This window comes from Lynx canadensis, chromosome A2 (genome assembly GCF_007474595.2).
Source record: "Lynx canadensis isolate LIC74 chromosome A2, mLynCan4.pri.v2, whole genome shotgun sequence".
In the NCBI taxonomy this organism is placed as follows: Eukaryota; Metazoa; Chordata; class Mammalia; order Carnivora; family Felidae; genus Lynx; species Lynx canadensis.
Genome location: NC_044304.2, coordinates 16,356,825 through 16,370,772, shown reverse-complemented (window position 1 = coordinate 16,370,772; position 13,948 = coordinate 16,356,825). Strand labels below are relative to the sequence as shown.

At 38.4% G+C, this 13,948-nt stretch overlaps 1 protein-coding gene across 3 annotated transcripts in view; it reads left to right on the top strand.

Moving 5' to 3' along the window:
* The window catches only part of SETD2 (SET domain containing 2, histone lysine methyltransferase), a 126,738-nt gene that overhangs the window by 92,597 nt on the left and 20,193 nt on the right, over positions 1-13,948 (top strand). Inside the window, exons 15-17 of one of the 3 annotated variants that reach the window (XM_030306302.1) lie at positions 2,602-3,271; positions 9,270-9,404; positions 12,178-12,317. In XM_030306302.1, the coding sequence (XP_030162162.1) occupies positions 2,602-3,271; positions 9,270-9,404; positions 12,178-12,317 (945 nt within the window). Of the gene's footprint in view, positions 1-2,601; positions 3,272-9,269; positions 9,405-12,177; positions 12,318-13,948 lie in introns of those variants that run through there. The other 2 variants (XR_003966808.1, XR_003966806.1) reach the window with 2 other exon arrangements.

Sequence of the window (13,948 nt, the reverse complement as noted above, 5' to 3'; positions counted from 1 at the left end):
GTACAACATAGCTTGTTTAACAAATTCATTAGTTGATAGGCATTTGGATTGTTTCCAGATGGCTGTTAAGAATATTACCAGACTAGGGGGTGCCTGGGTGGCCTAGTCCGTTAAGCGTCTGACTTCGGCTCAGGTCGTTGATCTCACGGTTCGTGAGTTCAAGCCCTGCGTCAGGCTCTGTGCTGTCCGCTCAGAGCCTGAAGCCTGCTTCAGATTCTGTGTCTCCTGCCGCTCTCTGCTCCTCCCCTGCTCACGCTCTGTGTCTGTCTCTCAATAATAAATAAACGTTAAAAAAAAAAATAGAATATTAGAAGACTTGTATATGTATGAGTCTTTATGTGAACATTGACTCTCATTTTTAAAAGGAAGTTTTGGGGCGCCTGGGTGGCGCAGTCGGTTAAGCGTCCGACTTCAGCCAGGTCACGATCTCGTGGTCCGTGAGTTCGAGCCCCGCGTCGGGCTCTGGGCTGATGGCTCAGAGCCTGGAGCCTGTTTCCGACTCTGTGTCTCCCTCTCTCTCTGCCCCTCCCCCGTTCATGCTCTGTCTCTCTCTGTCCCAAAAATAAATAAACGTTGAAAAAAAAAAAAAGGAAGTTTTGCTTAGTTAACAAGTTTTTCTCGACACTTTGAAACTGTTATTCTTCAGTCTTCTAACTTCCCTTGTTGTTAATGAAACTTTATTGGTCTAATTGTTGTTCTTTAAGTAATCTGGCTTTTCTGCTTGGTCTGCTTTGTGTTTGGTGTTCTGCAGTATCACTACCCTCTGTTTAGGGTTTCTTTTTATTTTAACTGGTTGAAATTCATTTAACTTTTTGAATTTGAAGATCATCTTCCACATTACTAATTCTCTTCAGATCTGATCTCTTACTTAACCATACCATGGCATGGATCTTAGGGACATTGGATTGAATGTTGGATTATTTCTTGGTTCATGACACATTTCTGTGCATAGACTTCTTCTCCATATATTATAATGCTTTTGTGCTGTGATCTTAACCACTGTATAAATCTGGCTAAGCCATTTCTTCCTATACTGTCCCTTGCCTTTACTGCTTGAGATGATATCATCTTGCATCCTGTGTTCATTATACCCTGGCTTTCCTTTTTTAAAATACAGTTTTATGTTGTCTAATACGTGTTTTTAAATAATATGTTGGTTTTTAACTTTATGAAAAGGCTGCCATTCTGCATTTAATTTGGGGGTACTTTGTTTTCACCTGATAGTGTATTGCTAAGATTTACCCATAATTGCATGTGTCAGTTTATTCATTTTCACTGCTTTGTGTAACATTTTGTTGTAAAGCTTCTTCAGTTATGTATAGTGCTATTATCTAATTTTGATGTACATGTGCAATAGTGTCTCTTGGGTAAATGACCAGACTTGTCAGATTGTCAGGTATGTGCATGCTCAATTTCATATGATAATTGAGTTTTAATTTCCACTCTGTTTCATTTCTAGATGTTTCATGGAGTTCTTTTTCAAATCTACCTGATAGTTTTTTATGTTCCTATTCCTTAGTGATATTTTTGATTGCCTCTTTGATATTCATTAAACATACTAAATGTCTCTTCAGTTTGTATTGGATCATTCCAGTACTAGTAGTTTTTGTGGGTCTTGTCCTCTCGTTTGTTTATATATATACGTGTATAATTTTGTAATTATATAAAATGATGATTTTATTTTCTAATGAACTCATCATGTTCCTTAGAATTTGATCTGTGGGAATTCACTGAGGCCTGGGCTTAAGGTGCTTTGTTCTGTAGACTAATTTGCATTTGTTTCTGCCCAGCAACTAAGGATACTACCATACCATTAACATTTTAAAGGAAATTGTCAGTATGGAGGTTTTAGACCATTTGTTTTTTTGTTGTTTGGATAAATGTTATGCCCTTGTCCATGAAGATGGTCTTAGATGTTTCTGTGCAGTGAAACCTCTTGAAGTTAGTTGTCAGTTTTTAATTTTTGCCAAGAGCACTTTCTCATAAGTTTGATTCACTCCATAAACCTTGGCAGCAGAATCTTTTAAGCCCTCAGTTTTTTTCTTTTGAATGTTAGAGCTGATGGTTTCCAGTGGGCCTTGTCAGAACCAGCACAGGGCATTAAGCTCAGCAGTAAGACATTATCCTTGATCCTGCACAGAGAAGAGTATGTGAATAGAGCTCCCCATATTTTTATGTGTGCATTATCATCTTCCATTCAACTATCCTTTGTTGATATTTATCATAAATGTATGTGGTCAGACGTACATCAAATTCTGTAGCTCTTACTAGTGTACTTTGTTTTAATGTCCGAATTTGTAGATCCAGAAGTGTCCCCAACTGTAAAGAAGAATCTGTTTAGAATATTATATGTATCTTTAATTTGATGTTCTAGAACCTGAGAATAAAAGTAAAGTTATTATTTTCATCTAAATGATTCTTTGGGATTCTCTACTATCTGCAAGACTCCTTAAGTAATTTTGACTGATTTTTAACCAATGCCAAATTGGAGTTGGTGTGGTTAATGGTTGAGTATTGAGGGACATAACATTTATTAGTGCTTTGATTATGCCCTTGATTTAGGGAAAAAAGTTTGTGATGCTCTTACTATTTTCTTTCTAGATACGATACACCAACTTCTAAGAAGAAAGTACGAATTAAAGACCGCAATAAACTTTCTACAGAGGAGCGCCGGAAGTTGTTTGAGCAAGAGGTGGCTCAGCGGGAGGCTCAGAAACAACAGCAGCAGATGCAGAACCTGGGAATGACATCTCCACTGCCCTATGACTCTCTGGCCTACAATGCCCCTCATCACCCCTTTGCTGGCTACCCACCAGGTTATCCCATGCAGGCTTATGTGGATCCCAGCAACCCTAATGCTGGAAAGGTGCTCCTCCCCACACCTAGCATGGACCCCGTGTGTTCTCCTGCTCCTTATGATCATTCTCAGCCCTTGGTGGGACATTCTACAGAACCCCTTGCTGCCCCTCCACCTGTACCAGTGGTGCCACATGTGGCAGCCCCTGTGGAAGTTTCCAGTTCACAGTATGTGGCCCAAAGTGATGGTGTGGTACACCAAGACTCCAGCGTCACCGTCTTGCCAGTGCCAGCCCCAGGCCCAGTTCAGGGACAGAATTATGGTGTTTGGGATTCAAACCAACAGTCTGTCAGTGTCCCCCAGCAGTATTCTCCTGCACAGTCTCAAGCAACCATATATTATCAAGGACAGACTTGTCCAGCTGTCTATGGTGTGACATCACCCTATTCACAGACAACTCCACCTATTGTGCAGGTAACTAATTTTGGAACCTCTCTTGTCTTACAGTCTGTTTATAGGATATTAAATCTGTTGTGAAGGGGAAACCTGCCATTGCTCACTTATATATTGATGAATTGTGTATATATTAGTTACTTATTGTTGTGTGACAAGTTACTCCGAAACTTAGCAGCTTGAGACAACTAGTAATTATTATTTCTTAGTTTTTGTAGGGCAGGAATTCAGAAGCAGCTTGACTGGCTGGGTGGTTCAGGCTCAGAGTCTTTCATTAAAACAGCCTGGCTGTTAACCAAGGTTGTAGTCATCGAAGGTTAGGAAGAGGAAGGAAGATTGACTTTCAAGCTCACTCACGTGGTTGTTAACTGGCCTCGGTTTCTTACCATCACATGAACCTCTTAATAGGGCTGCTTACCACATTCCAGCTGACTTCCCGCAAAGTCAAGTAGTCAGGGAGAGACTTATGGGTTACTCCTCTCCTTTTTGCTTATAGACAGTGAATAATATACAGTTTATTCTTTGATATGCTCACAAACGGAAAACCCTCTGGTCATGGTAATTGAGTCAGGAGGTGGCTTGCCCTTTTCTTAGACCCAGCTTGTGTATTATTTTATATCCCCTACATTTTATTGTCATGAAGTTTGCCAGAGTGAACCTAAGGATATTTACTATGGTAGTAAATATAATGTTAAATTTAAAAGCTGAGTATACTGAATTTGTTTTTCAAGGTGTATTTTTATGTTTTTTAATCAAGCTTCTTTTCTATAGAACCCAGCAATACATTTTAAGCTTAAACAAAAAATATATCTAAAGCATCATCCTCACCACATTCTGATGTCCGTCACATCACTCCATATCGCTCCTTAAAGGTGAATTATCGTGGATGAGAGAGACTGTCAGGGATACTTCCTGCACACATTACCTAGTACTGATCAGTTACTTCTGTTAGTATTTTTGTGATGAAGCTGCATCAAACTTTAGTTTGTAAGGCCATGGCAAAGTATCCAGCTTGAATTCCTAAAATCTTAAGTATACTAACTACATTCATTTTGTATGATCTCTTGAGCCACATGCTTATATCTATATTTTATGTATTTGTAATTTTGAAGACTTGAAACTTTTTCCCATGGGTTTCTACTTAACATGATTCTTAACCATTTTTCCAAATTACTTTGTATCTGTGTGTGTGTGTGTGTGTGTGTGTGTGTGTGTGTGTTTTAAGTATCTTAAACAAATTTCTTAGGTTCTAACTTCTGCTGTCTTGCCACATTCTTTCTTGGACCAAACCGTTTATTTTGAGTTTTTTCCCTGAGAATGTGTATCAGATATAAGAAACATGGTCTACTTCTCTCCCATTTCTATTCCTGAAGTATGTTCTTAACCTAGGTTTCAGAGCCTAAGCAATAGCAGTGGAAGATATTTATTGAAGACTCTCCAGGAGAGATTTCACTGGTCATTTGGCCATTCTTATAAAAAGTAATCTATTTTTTCTATCCCATGGAGCAAAAGATTTTCTGTAAGTTTTAGTCATAGCCTTAAGACTCAAGCATCACAATTTTGCTTGCTTACAGTTTTCCATTTTGTTCCTACCAAGGAGTCATTTGTTGGCTCCCTAATCTATTTTGTGTGTATTAGGTGGCAGATGAATGGACTCAGATAGTCCAAATTGTCCTTTACTTCTCTGTGAGATTAGTTATCAGAGATGATGTTGGGCTTTAGGTTATGAGAAATGTAGAGCATTTTGTTATTGTTTATGTGTTTTGAGTCCTTGTCCATCATTTAATGTGTGTCTTGGGGACAGGTGCTTAGCTTATATTCTTCAGTTAAAGTTTTTTTTTTTTTTTTAATGTCCATTTTTGAGAGAGAGCATGAGCGAGGGAGGGGCAGAGAGAGAGGGGGACAGAGGATCCGAGGTGGGCCCTGCACTGACAGCAGAGAGCCCAATGTGGGGCTCAAACTCACGAACCATGAGATCATGACCTGAGCTGAAGTCAGATGCTCGATTGACTGAGCCACCCAGGTGCCACTTCAGTTTTAGTTTTCTTATCTATGAGATGAGCAGAATGCCTCAGCATGGTTGAGGTTTGCATGAGATAATGGATATTAATAATGACAGAATTAAAGCACCATTTACCTTGAAGGTTTAATTATAGTTACCTTAATGATGTCGACAGAGTATTGACATTTGTGGAGTGTGAAATGCTCCTAGTCAAAGTCATCTATCTGATATCTGGTCTAACCTCCAGTAGAAGGAGACCTTGAGGTCTGTGGTGTTCAAGTGTAGTATTGACCATACCATCATGGGCTACTAAGAATTTGCAAGATATGATAACTTTGACAGTGAAGTAGTATGTGATGTGGTGTGATATAAATTTGTGTGTGTGTGTGTATGTGTACACATATGCAGTATCTTTCACATTTGGAGCAGATATGTTATCAGAAGGTGACTTTCATTTTTTGCCACAATTGCTTATCAAATGTAAAAACTCAACTTCAGCTGAGGCCACCTGATTTGTAGTGGTTTTGTGACATTACTAAGTGACCTATTCTTACAAAGTTATACTAAATCACATCTCAAAAAATTGAGTCCTAAGACTATAATTTTCACATTATAAAGTGAAGTGACTCAGATATAAAGTAATAGTGATTTTTTTTTTCCCCTCTAGAAGTAGGGGCAGAATAATTATGTTTTCTATAACATTTTGGACCTCCTTAGATTTCTCTTCTAATTCCCATTAGAAGTCCCATTTTAAAGCTATTTCTAGACTGTATTTATGTTTGAGAAATTAGCTTTCATGTAATTTCAGGTCTCTTGAAGGGGAGAGCCAATCTCCTACAGATTTCCCCCCAGCAAAAGAGAGAATTGATAGGCATATGCTATTTAGATACATCTCACAAGTATGTACATCTTCCATACTAACTTCAGTGGAATTGCAAGCCAGTTTCCCTTTTTTATTACTATTGTTAGTTTTGGCATTGCCATGTGATTATCAGCTGGTTTGGATAGATAATTTAATAGAACCCTGAAGAATGTTCATCTTTCTTTCTTTCTTTCTTCTTTCTTTTTTTTTTTTTTTTTTTTTTTTTTTTTAAGCTTATTTATTTTGAGAGGTGGAGGCCAGGGGCAGAGAGAGAGAGAGAGAGAGGAAGAGGGAGAATCCCAAGCAGGCTCCGTGTTTGACAGCACAGAGCCAGCATGGGGCCTGATCCCACGAACCGTGAGATCATGACCTGAGCCAAAATCAAGAGTCAGACGCTCAACTGACTGAGTCACCCAGGTGCCCCGTTTTCTTTCTTTTTGACAGTCTGAGTTTTAAACACTGTACCTCTAAATGATTACTGCTATCTTGGGTGACTTTTTTTTTGTTTGTTTTTAGTCCAGCAAGGCTGATGTTGTTCAGATATTTTTGGCATTTCCTTTGGAAGTTATTTCCAGTATGTGTCACATTCCTTCCTGATGATAAATTATTATCCTTTAAATATATCTTTGCATGTTAGAAACAGGTGAAATTTGTCTGGAAATTTCTCATCTGGTAAATTACCTCATCTGGTAAATAGAGGGCTCAAGCTGGATAATGCCATTTCAGGTCAGAAGTTACCTCACAGCCAGCATTTGGAGCCAGAGTCTTCATTTCAAGGAGACTATAGCTTTAAAACTCCAGTCATCAAATCCTTTAGATGAGTCTTACTTATTAGCTCTGATCTTGTCAAATTCTCCATGCACAAAGTTTAACTGAGAGTCAAAAGAATTTTTAGCCTCCAAAATATTAGCATCTTTCTGTTGTAGATTTGTGCTTAATCTCCTGATCACTATGGAGATAACATGTTTATCAGTTTACTGTCTTCTTCAGCCTCCCAGAAACTGTTTTTACTCAGTCAGATATACCAGCACATTTATATTAACTCCCTACATGCGCAATAACTTGCCTGTTGTATCCACTCTTCAGGATGCTTCCTTCAGGCATCAGGGCCATTACAGATTCACTTTCCAGATCATACACTAGATCATAGACTAGACCCCAGTTAGATATGTTTTGTTTTATAGCTTATTTTTAGCAAAGTTGAAATTGAACGTTATAAGAATTATTTATACTTCACCTCTGAGATTATACTTTTAAATTTCTTTTTTTTTTTTAATTTTTTAAATGTTTATTTTTGAAAGAGAGAGACAGAGAATGAACGGAGGAGGGGCAGAGAGATAGAGAGACACGGTATCCGAAGCAGGCTGCAGGCTCCCAGCTGTCAGCACAGAGCCTGACGTCACGAACCATGAGATCATGACCTAAGCCAAAGTTGGACTCTCAACTAACTGACTGAGGCACCTAGGGGCCCCATTTTTAAATTTCTTGAACACTATTTTACCATCTTTTTTGCTAATATCTCTTTTTGTACTGACCTCTTATTCAGTATTGTCTGGGTGTAGATGCATCAGTGTTAAAAAGCCTTTTGGGTTCAACCACATTTCAGTCTTTGAAACTGGAATTAGGTGGGGAAGTAAAATTTGTTTCTACAAAATCTTTGATGTTGCACAGATTTCCCATCTTATATCCAAATACCTAGAGATGAAAGCATTTCTATTTTGTGATACTATTCTGATAATAATTCTGCTTTGACCATTGAGTGTGGGTTTTTGTTCTGTGTAGATTAAGCTGTTCCAGAATATGAATCAAGTACTCTTGACCTTTGTACTATGTAGAGGTTAAGAGTGCCAAACCTCTCTCCTCAGTCAAAAATCTGCATATGACTTTTAACTCCCCCAAAACTTCACTACTGTTACCTTACCAATAACATAAGCAGTTGATGAACCGGTATTTTGTATGCTACATGTTTTATATTCTGTATTCTTAAAGTCAGCTAGAGAAAAAGAACATTAAGAAAATCATAAGGAAAATACATTTACAGTACTATACTGTAGAAAATCTGTTATAAGTGGCCCTGTGTAGTTCAAATCCACATGTTCAAGGGTCAGCTGGGTTGTATTCTTCCTCTTTTTCTCTGTGCCCTCTCGGTACTTATCCAGAAATCTCCTTGGTAGTTCCATTGGCCTAATCGGACTCTTTGGGTCTTTACTGGTATCATTTGGAATGATTGTATTTTATATTTTGAGCACTTACCAGTTAGTACTTCTGAAATTATTTTATGTGGTGGAATCTCAGTCCCTAGGATCAAAATCTGTCCTCAAGTACAGGCTGCATCTATCTCTGTTCACCTCCTTGGTAGTCATCACCTCTTGAGACAACAGGGTTGTGTTTCAGGGCTTGTTGTCACCTCTTCTTTAAGAGTGTTTCTAGTGCTGAGAACTAATTCCAGAGTAAGTTTAAGTCCTAGCCGTGGTCCTTAATTTCTTATGTGACTCCAGGTAGGGGAGATCCTCACCTCTGATGGTAGTCAGGACTAAATGAGATTATATACGTGAAAGGGCTTTCTAAGCGTCATGAGGCACTGTATAAATCAGTGTATGGTAAGAATTTTATCTAGAATGAATTCTGCTGTCTTTCTCAGACAGAGAGACCCTCCTTCCTCTCAGAGGGAGTTGTAATTAGATCACTGTCTTACTTCCTTTACTATGAATCACTCACTCTCTTTGACCTTTTCCAGTCAGAACAACCTGTTAGTTTTTAGGAGTTGGTAGTAAAAAGGCTTTCTGAAAAGAGCCCTGTGGAGCTGTCTTGGATATACTAGGTGCGGCACTTCAGTTGTTATTACTGTGGTCTCCCTGGAGGCTAAAGAGTTGGACAGCTCTTAGGAGCCTCCCCACCTCCCCCCAGCCTTTTCTGTTTTTTTGTTTTTTGTATTTTAATGGTAAAACCGAAGTAAGTAAATGACTAGGGAATTACTAAAAAAAGAAACTTCTGTGTTTGAAATAAAGGATTGTTTTACACATTTGTATCGAAATACTCTTTACTAAAAGTTAAAATTCATGGATTCCAATAAGAGAATGCCAACTGAGAAGACAGTTACTGCTTTATTAGAGCCAAAAGAGTATAAATTATGAATTTCTTCATTTTATCTTTAGAGTTATGCCCAACCAAGTCTTCAGTACATCCAAGGACAGCAGATTTTCACAGCTCATCCGCAAGGCGTGGTCGTACAGCCAGCTGCAGCCGTGACTGCGATAGTCACACCAGGGCAGCCTCAGCCCTTACAGCCGGTAAGAAACCCTTCAGGTGATAAAATACTCCTTAGCTGTGTACCTTATCTTTAGAAGGTCTACTTTTGGTTTAGGTTTTTATTTTTGTTTCTTTCACTTGGTTTTGTTTTTTTTTTTCTTTAACTTTGGTCCCCAATTTCACTCAAGGGCTTGCGTCTCTGAGGAAGCATTACTCAATCATTAAAAAAAAAAAGTTCTCTAGATTTTACCCCTATGTTGATTGATACATATTTTGCTCCCGATATCCTTTTTATTTATAATTTAAACCGACTTTGTATTTTTATACTTTGCTATGAATTGCTAAAGTAACAATTTTATAGAGTAGCTATTTGTATTTTATGGAGTACTGGAATATGATACTATATCAGACCCGTGGACTAGGAGTACAGAAGTGAACTACTTCACTGTACATGCTGTACAATATGTAGTAAGAGAAACGTTTGGTATTCTGTAACATATGGAGAAGGATGTGGTGAAATCTTGATGAAGTGGGAAATGGCTGGCATTGGAAGCCGTTGAAAAGCTGAACAGAATAACTTGATCACATTAGCACTTTGGAGTTGCGACAGCTCCAGAGAAGGTTCCTGCAGCAGTCCGGTAAGTGATGGCGGCTTTAGACAGGTAGTACAGTTAGTGGGGATGGAGTATAAAGACTACATGTGGAACAGTTGGGAGATGAGACAGTGTGCTCTTACAGCAGGTATTTGAGGGCTTGCTAGGAGTTGGGCCCTAGGAATTTTGAATACAAACCTAAGACTCCATTCCTATCCTTAGGAGCTGACATTCCAATAAGAGAGTTGAGGATCACAATGAATAATACTAAAAGTAGAGATTAGTGTCACATAAGGTGCAGATAGTTTGAGGAGGGAAAGAATCATTCCCAAGTGTGGGAAGGATTAGTAATAAGTTCTGAATGATTCGAAGTATTCTTAGGTGACACAGAAGCTTAGGACAAAGAGGTCACTTTATAGGCTGGAAGGAAGACTACAGGTAGAACTGAAGTAGGACACCAAAAAAAGCAGCTACATGAAGTAGGATTAGTGGTATGCATAAAACAGTGATGCTCAAAGACCTGTGTTTGCTTAAAAGTGGTCCCATTTTATCTGAGCCTGGGATCTCCGGTTCCTCTTTGACTGCTTAAGCAGAGGTAAAGCTGGAAAAAGTATTCTATATTAATTGGCTTACACAGAATGAGAATTAAGGGCATATATTCTTATAGTAATTTATTATTAGTCTGCTAGATCTATTATAACAAGATACCACAAACCAAGAGGTTTAACAGAAATTGATTTTCTCACTGCTCTAGAGTCTGGAAGTCTATACCATCAAGGTGTTGGTGAGGTTTGGTTCTAAGGCTTTCTCCTTGCCTTGCACATGGCTGCCGTCTCCCTATATATTTACGTTCCCTAATGTGTCTTTTCCTCTTATGAGGAAACTACCCTTTTGACCTCATTTAATCTTCATTGCCTCTTTAAAGGCCCTATCTCCAAATATAGTCACGTTGGGAGTTAGAGCTCCAACGTAGGAATTTGGGGGATACAGTTCAGTCCCTAGACAGGAATTGTGAGGTTTTCATGTTTTTCAAAATGTGACGTTAAATTTTTATAAATATGCAGTTTAAAACGTACAGAAAAATAGATAAGGGTTAAGTGGTAACATTCTGTCATACTGCTTTTCAGCTTTTTTCTTTAAAAAAGATACATCTATGGGGCGCCTGGGTGGCGCAGTCGGTTAAGCGTCCGACTTCAGCCAGGTCACGATCTCTCGGTCCGGGAGTTCGAGCCCCGCGTCAGGCTCTGGGCTGACGGCTCGGAGCCTGGAGCCTGTTTCCGATTCTGTGTCTCCCTCTCTCTCTGCCCCTCCCCCGTTCATGCTCTGTCTCTCTCTGTCCCAAAAATAAATAAACGTTGAAAAAAAAAAAAATTAAATAAAAAAATAAATAAATAAATAAAATAAAAAAGATACATCTAAAGCTAATTCAGCTAATCAGGATCCAGAAGTTGGTATATGCCATTTAGCATTGTTTTGTTTTGTTTTTAATTTTTTACGTTTGTTTATTTTTGTTTTTAATTTTTTTTAATGTTTTTATTTATTTTTGAGGCAGAGAGACAGAGCATGAGCAGGGGGGGACAGAGAGAGAAAGAGACACAGAATCTGAAGCAGGCTCCAGGCTCTGAGCTGTCAGCACAGAGCCCGACGTGGGGCTCGAACTCACATACCGCGAGATCATGACCTGAGCTGAAGTCGGGTGCTTAACTGACTGAGCCACCCAGGCGCCCCTGTTTATTTTTGAAAGATACAGACCTTGAGCAGGGAGGGGCAAAGAGAGAGGGGGAGACACAGAATCCAAAGCAGACTCCAGGCTCTGAGCTGTTAGCACAGAGCCCGACATGGGGCTCGAATTCACAAACCGCAAGATCATGACCTGAGCTGAAGTTGGACACTTAACTGACTGAGCCACCCAGGTGCTCCTAGCATTTTCTATTTTATTCTTTTTTTTAAGGTTGAAAGATACTGCTCTGGATAGTGAGCTGCTGAATATTTTTAAATGTGGTATGTTGGATGGTGAACTTGGAGCCAACTGTCAATTTTCTGATAGATCCCTAAAGCTGTTTATATACTCTGTCTCTGATCATTTCCCAGATTGAACCTTTTTTTATCTTTTTTTTAAAAGATAGAGATAGAGGTATGTTTTTACATATTGCTTAAGTAGGCTACTTTGTCCTTTATGAGATGTCACTGATGAAGAGTCTGTGTGTGTGTTTCTTTTTAGCCTGAAATGGTAGTGACAAATAATCTTCTGGATCTGCCACCCCCCTCTCCTCCCAAACCAAAAACCATTGTCTTACCTCCCAACTGGAAGACAGCCCGAGATCCAGAAGGGAAGATTTATTACTACCACGTGATCACAAGGTAAGAAAGGCTGTGTGGGCATCCCCAAATCAGTTTCAGTTGGTCAAAGAAGCTGCCATCATAAGGGGAGATTTATGATTATTGGCTTGATGTCATTGGCTGGTGTTCACTATGCTTGAGGGCTGCTAGATTTCCAGAATCACGTCTTAAATGTTATGTTATGCCTTTTTAGATAGATAAATTTTGATATATTTTTAATCTACAAGACTCTTTTGCGGAAAATTAAAGAGTTTGTAAAATAAATAAATAAATAAAAAGATAATGACTTGATCTAACGTTGTGGGTATTGAGGGTCCTGGGCAAACCTTTTCTGTAAAAGGTCAAATGATGTTTTAGGCTTTGCCAGCCAAACACAATTACTTAGTTCTGCCATTGTTGTGCAAACAGCCATAGACCATACATAATGAATGGTCATGTCTGCCCAATAAAACTTCATTTACAAAAATAGGCAATAGGTCAGTTTTGGTCCGTGAGCCATAGTTTGGTGACCCTTGCTGTTTATAGAAAGCTCAATTTATCTTTTTCTTAGAAGTTTAAAAAATACATATGTCTTTTAGACAAAAGATAGCTTTATGTGAATATATGTAATTGTGTGTGTGTGTGTGTGTGTGTGTGTGTACACACTCATTGGTATATAATCTTATGTGAGTTGTTGGGATACGTCTTTTATAATCTTTCTACCAATCTGTATAGAACGTTATCAATTAATATAGAACTACACTGTTTTTAGTGCATGCTTGTACTTTGAGGGATCAGCAAACTATGCCCATAGGCCACTGGTATTTGCAAATGAAGTTTTGGGGGGAACACAGGCACTCCCATTTATTTAGGAGTTGTTTATGGCTGCTTTCACAATATAGTGGCAGAGTAGAATAGTTGTGGCAGAGACCATGTGACCCACAAAGTCAAAAATATTTACTCTGTGATCATTTATAGAAAAAAAAGTTTGCCAACTCCTGTTCTTTTGTATGGCTATATAAAATTTTATTTAACCCACCCTAATTGATGGATTTTCACGATTTTATATATAACTCTAACCCTGGACATCCTTGTAGATACTAATCTTACCTTCTTTGGGTAGATTTCTAGAGGTAGAATTGTCGGTCAAAAAGATAGACATTTTAAATTGATAATTATTGTCAGCTTACCATGAAAAAAACTGTACCATTGTAGACTCCCACAAAAAGTGTACAATAGTGCCTTTTTCTTCACGTAATTTCTTTCAATCTTGTAAGTGTAATTGGTGAGACATCTTATTTTCATTTCCAGTTCTTTTATTGTTGAACCATCTTTATTGTTGGCCGTTTACATCTTTTGTGATTTGCTTGTTTGGGGCATGTACCCATTTTCTGTCATTATTATTAGATCCCTTTATCAAGGTTATTGCAAATGTTTTTGTTTGTAATGTCTTACAAGTTTAAAAAATTTCATACAAATATTTTCTTTTATGGTTTTTCAAGTGCCTCTAACGTTTCTGACAAAAGTTTGGTGTGGTAGGAAAGCACAAGACTGCAAAGGCAGGATTGACCCACCAGATACGTTGCTAGTTCTCTGAGGCTTTTGACATTTTAAGGGATTCTCCTTATAGCATTCCCTGTGACAGCTGACTTCAGACTCCTGAATTGAATTTC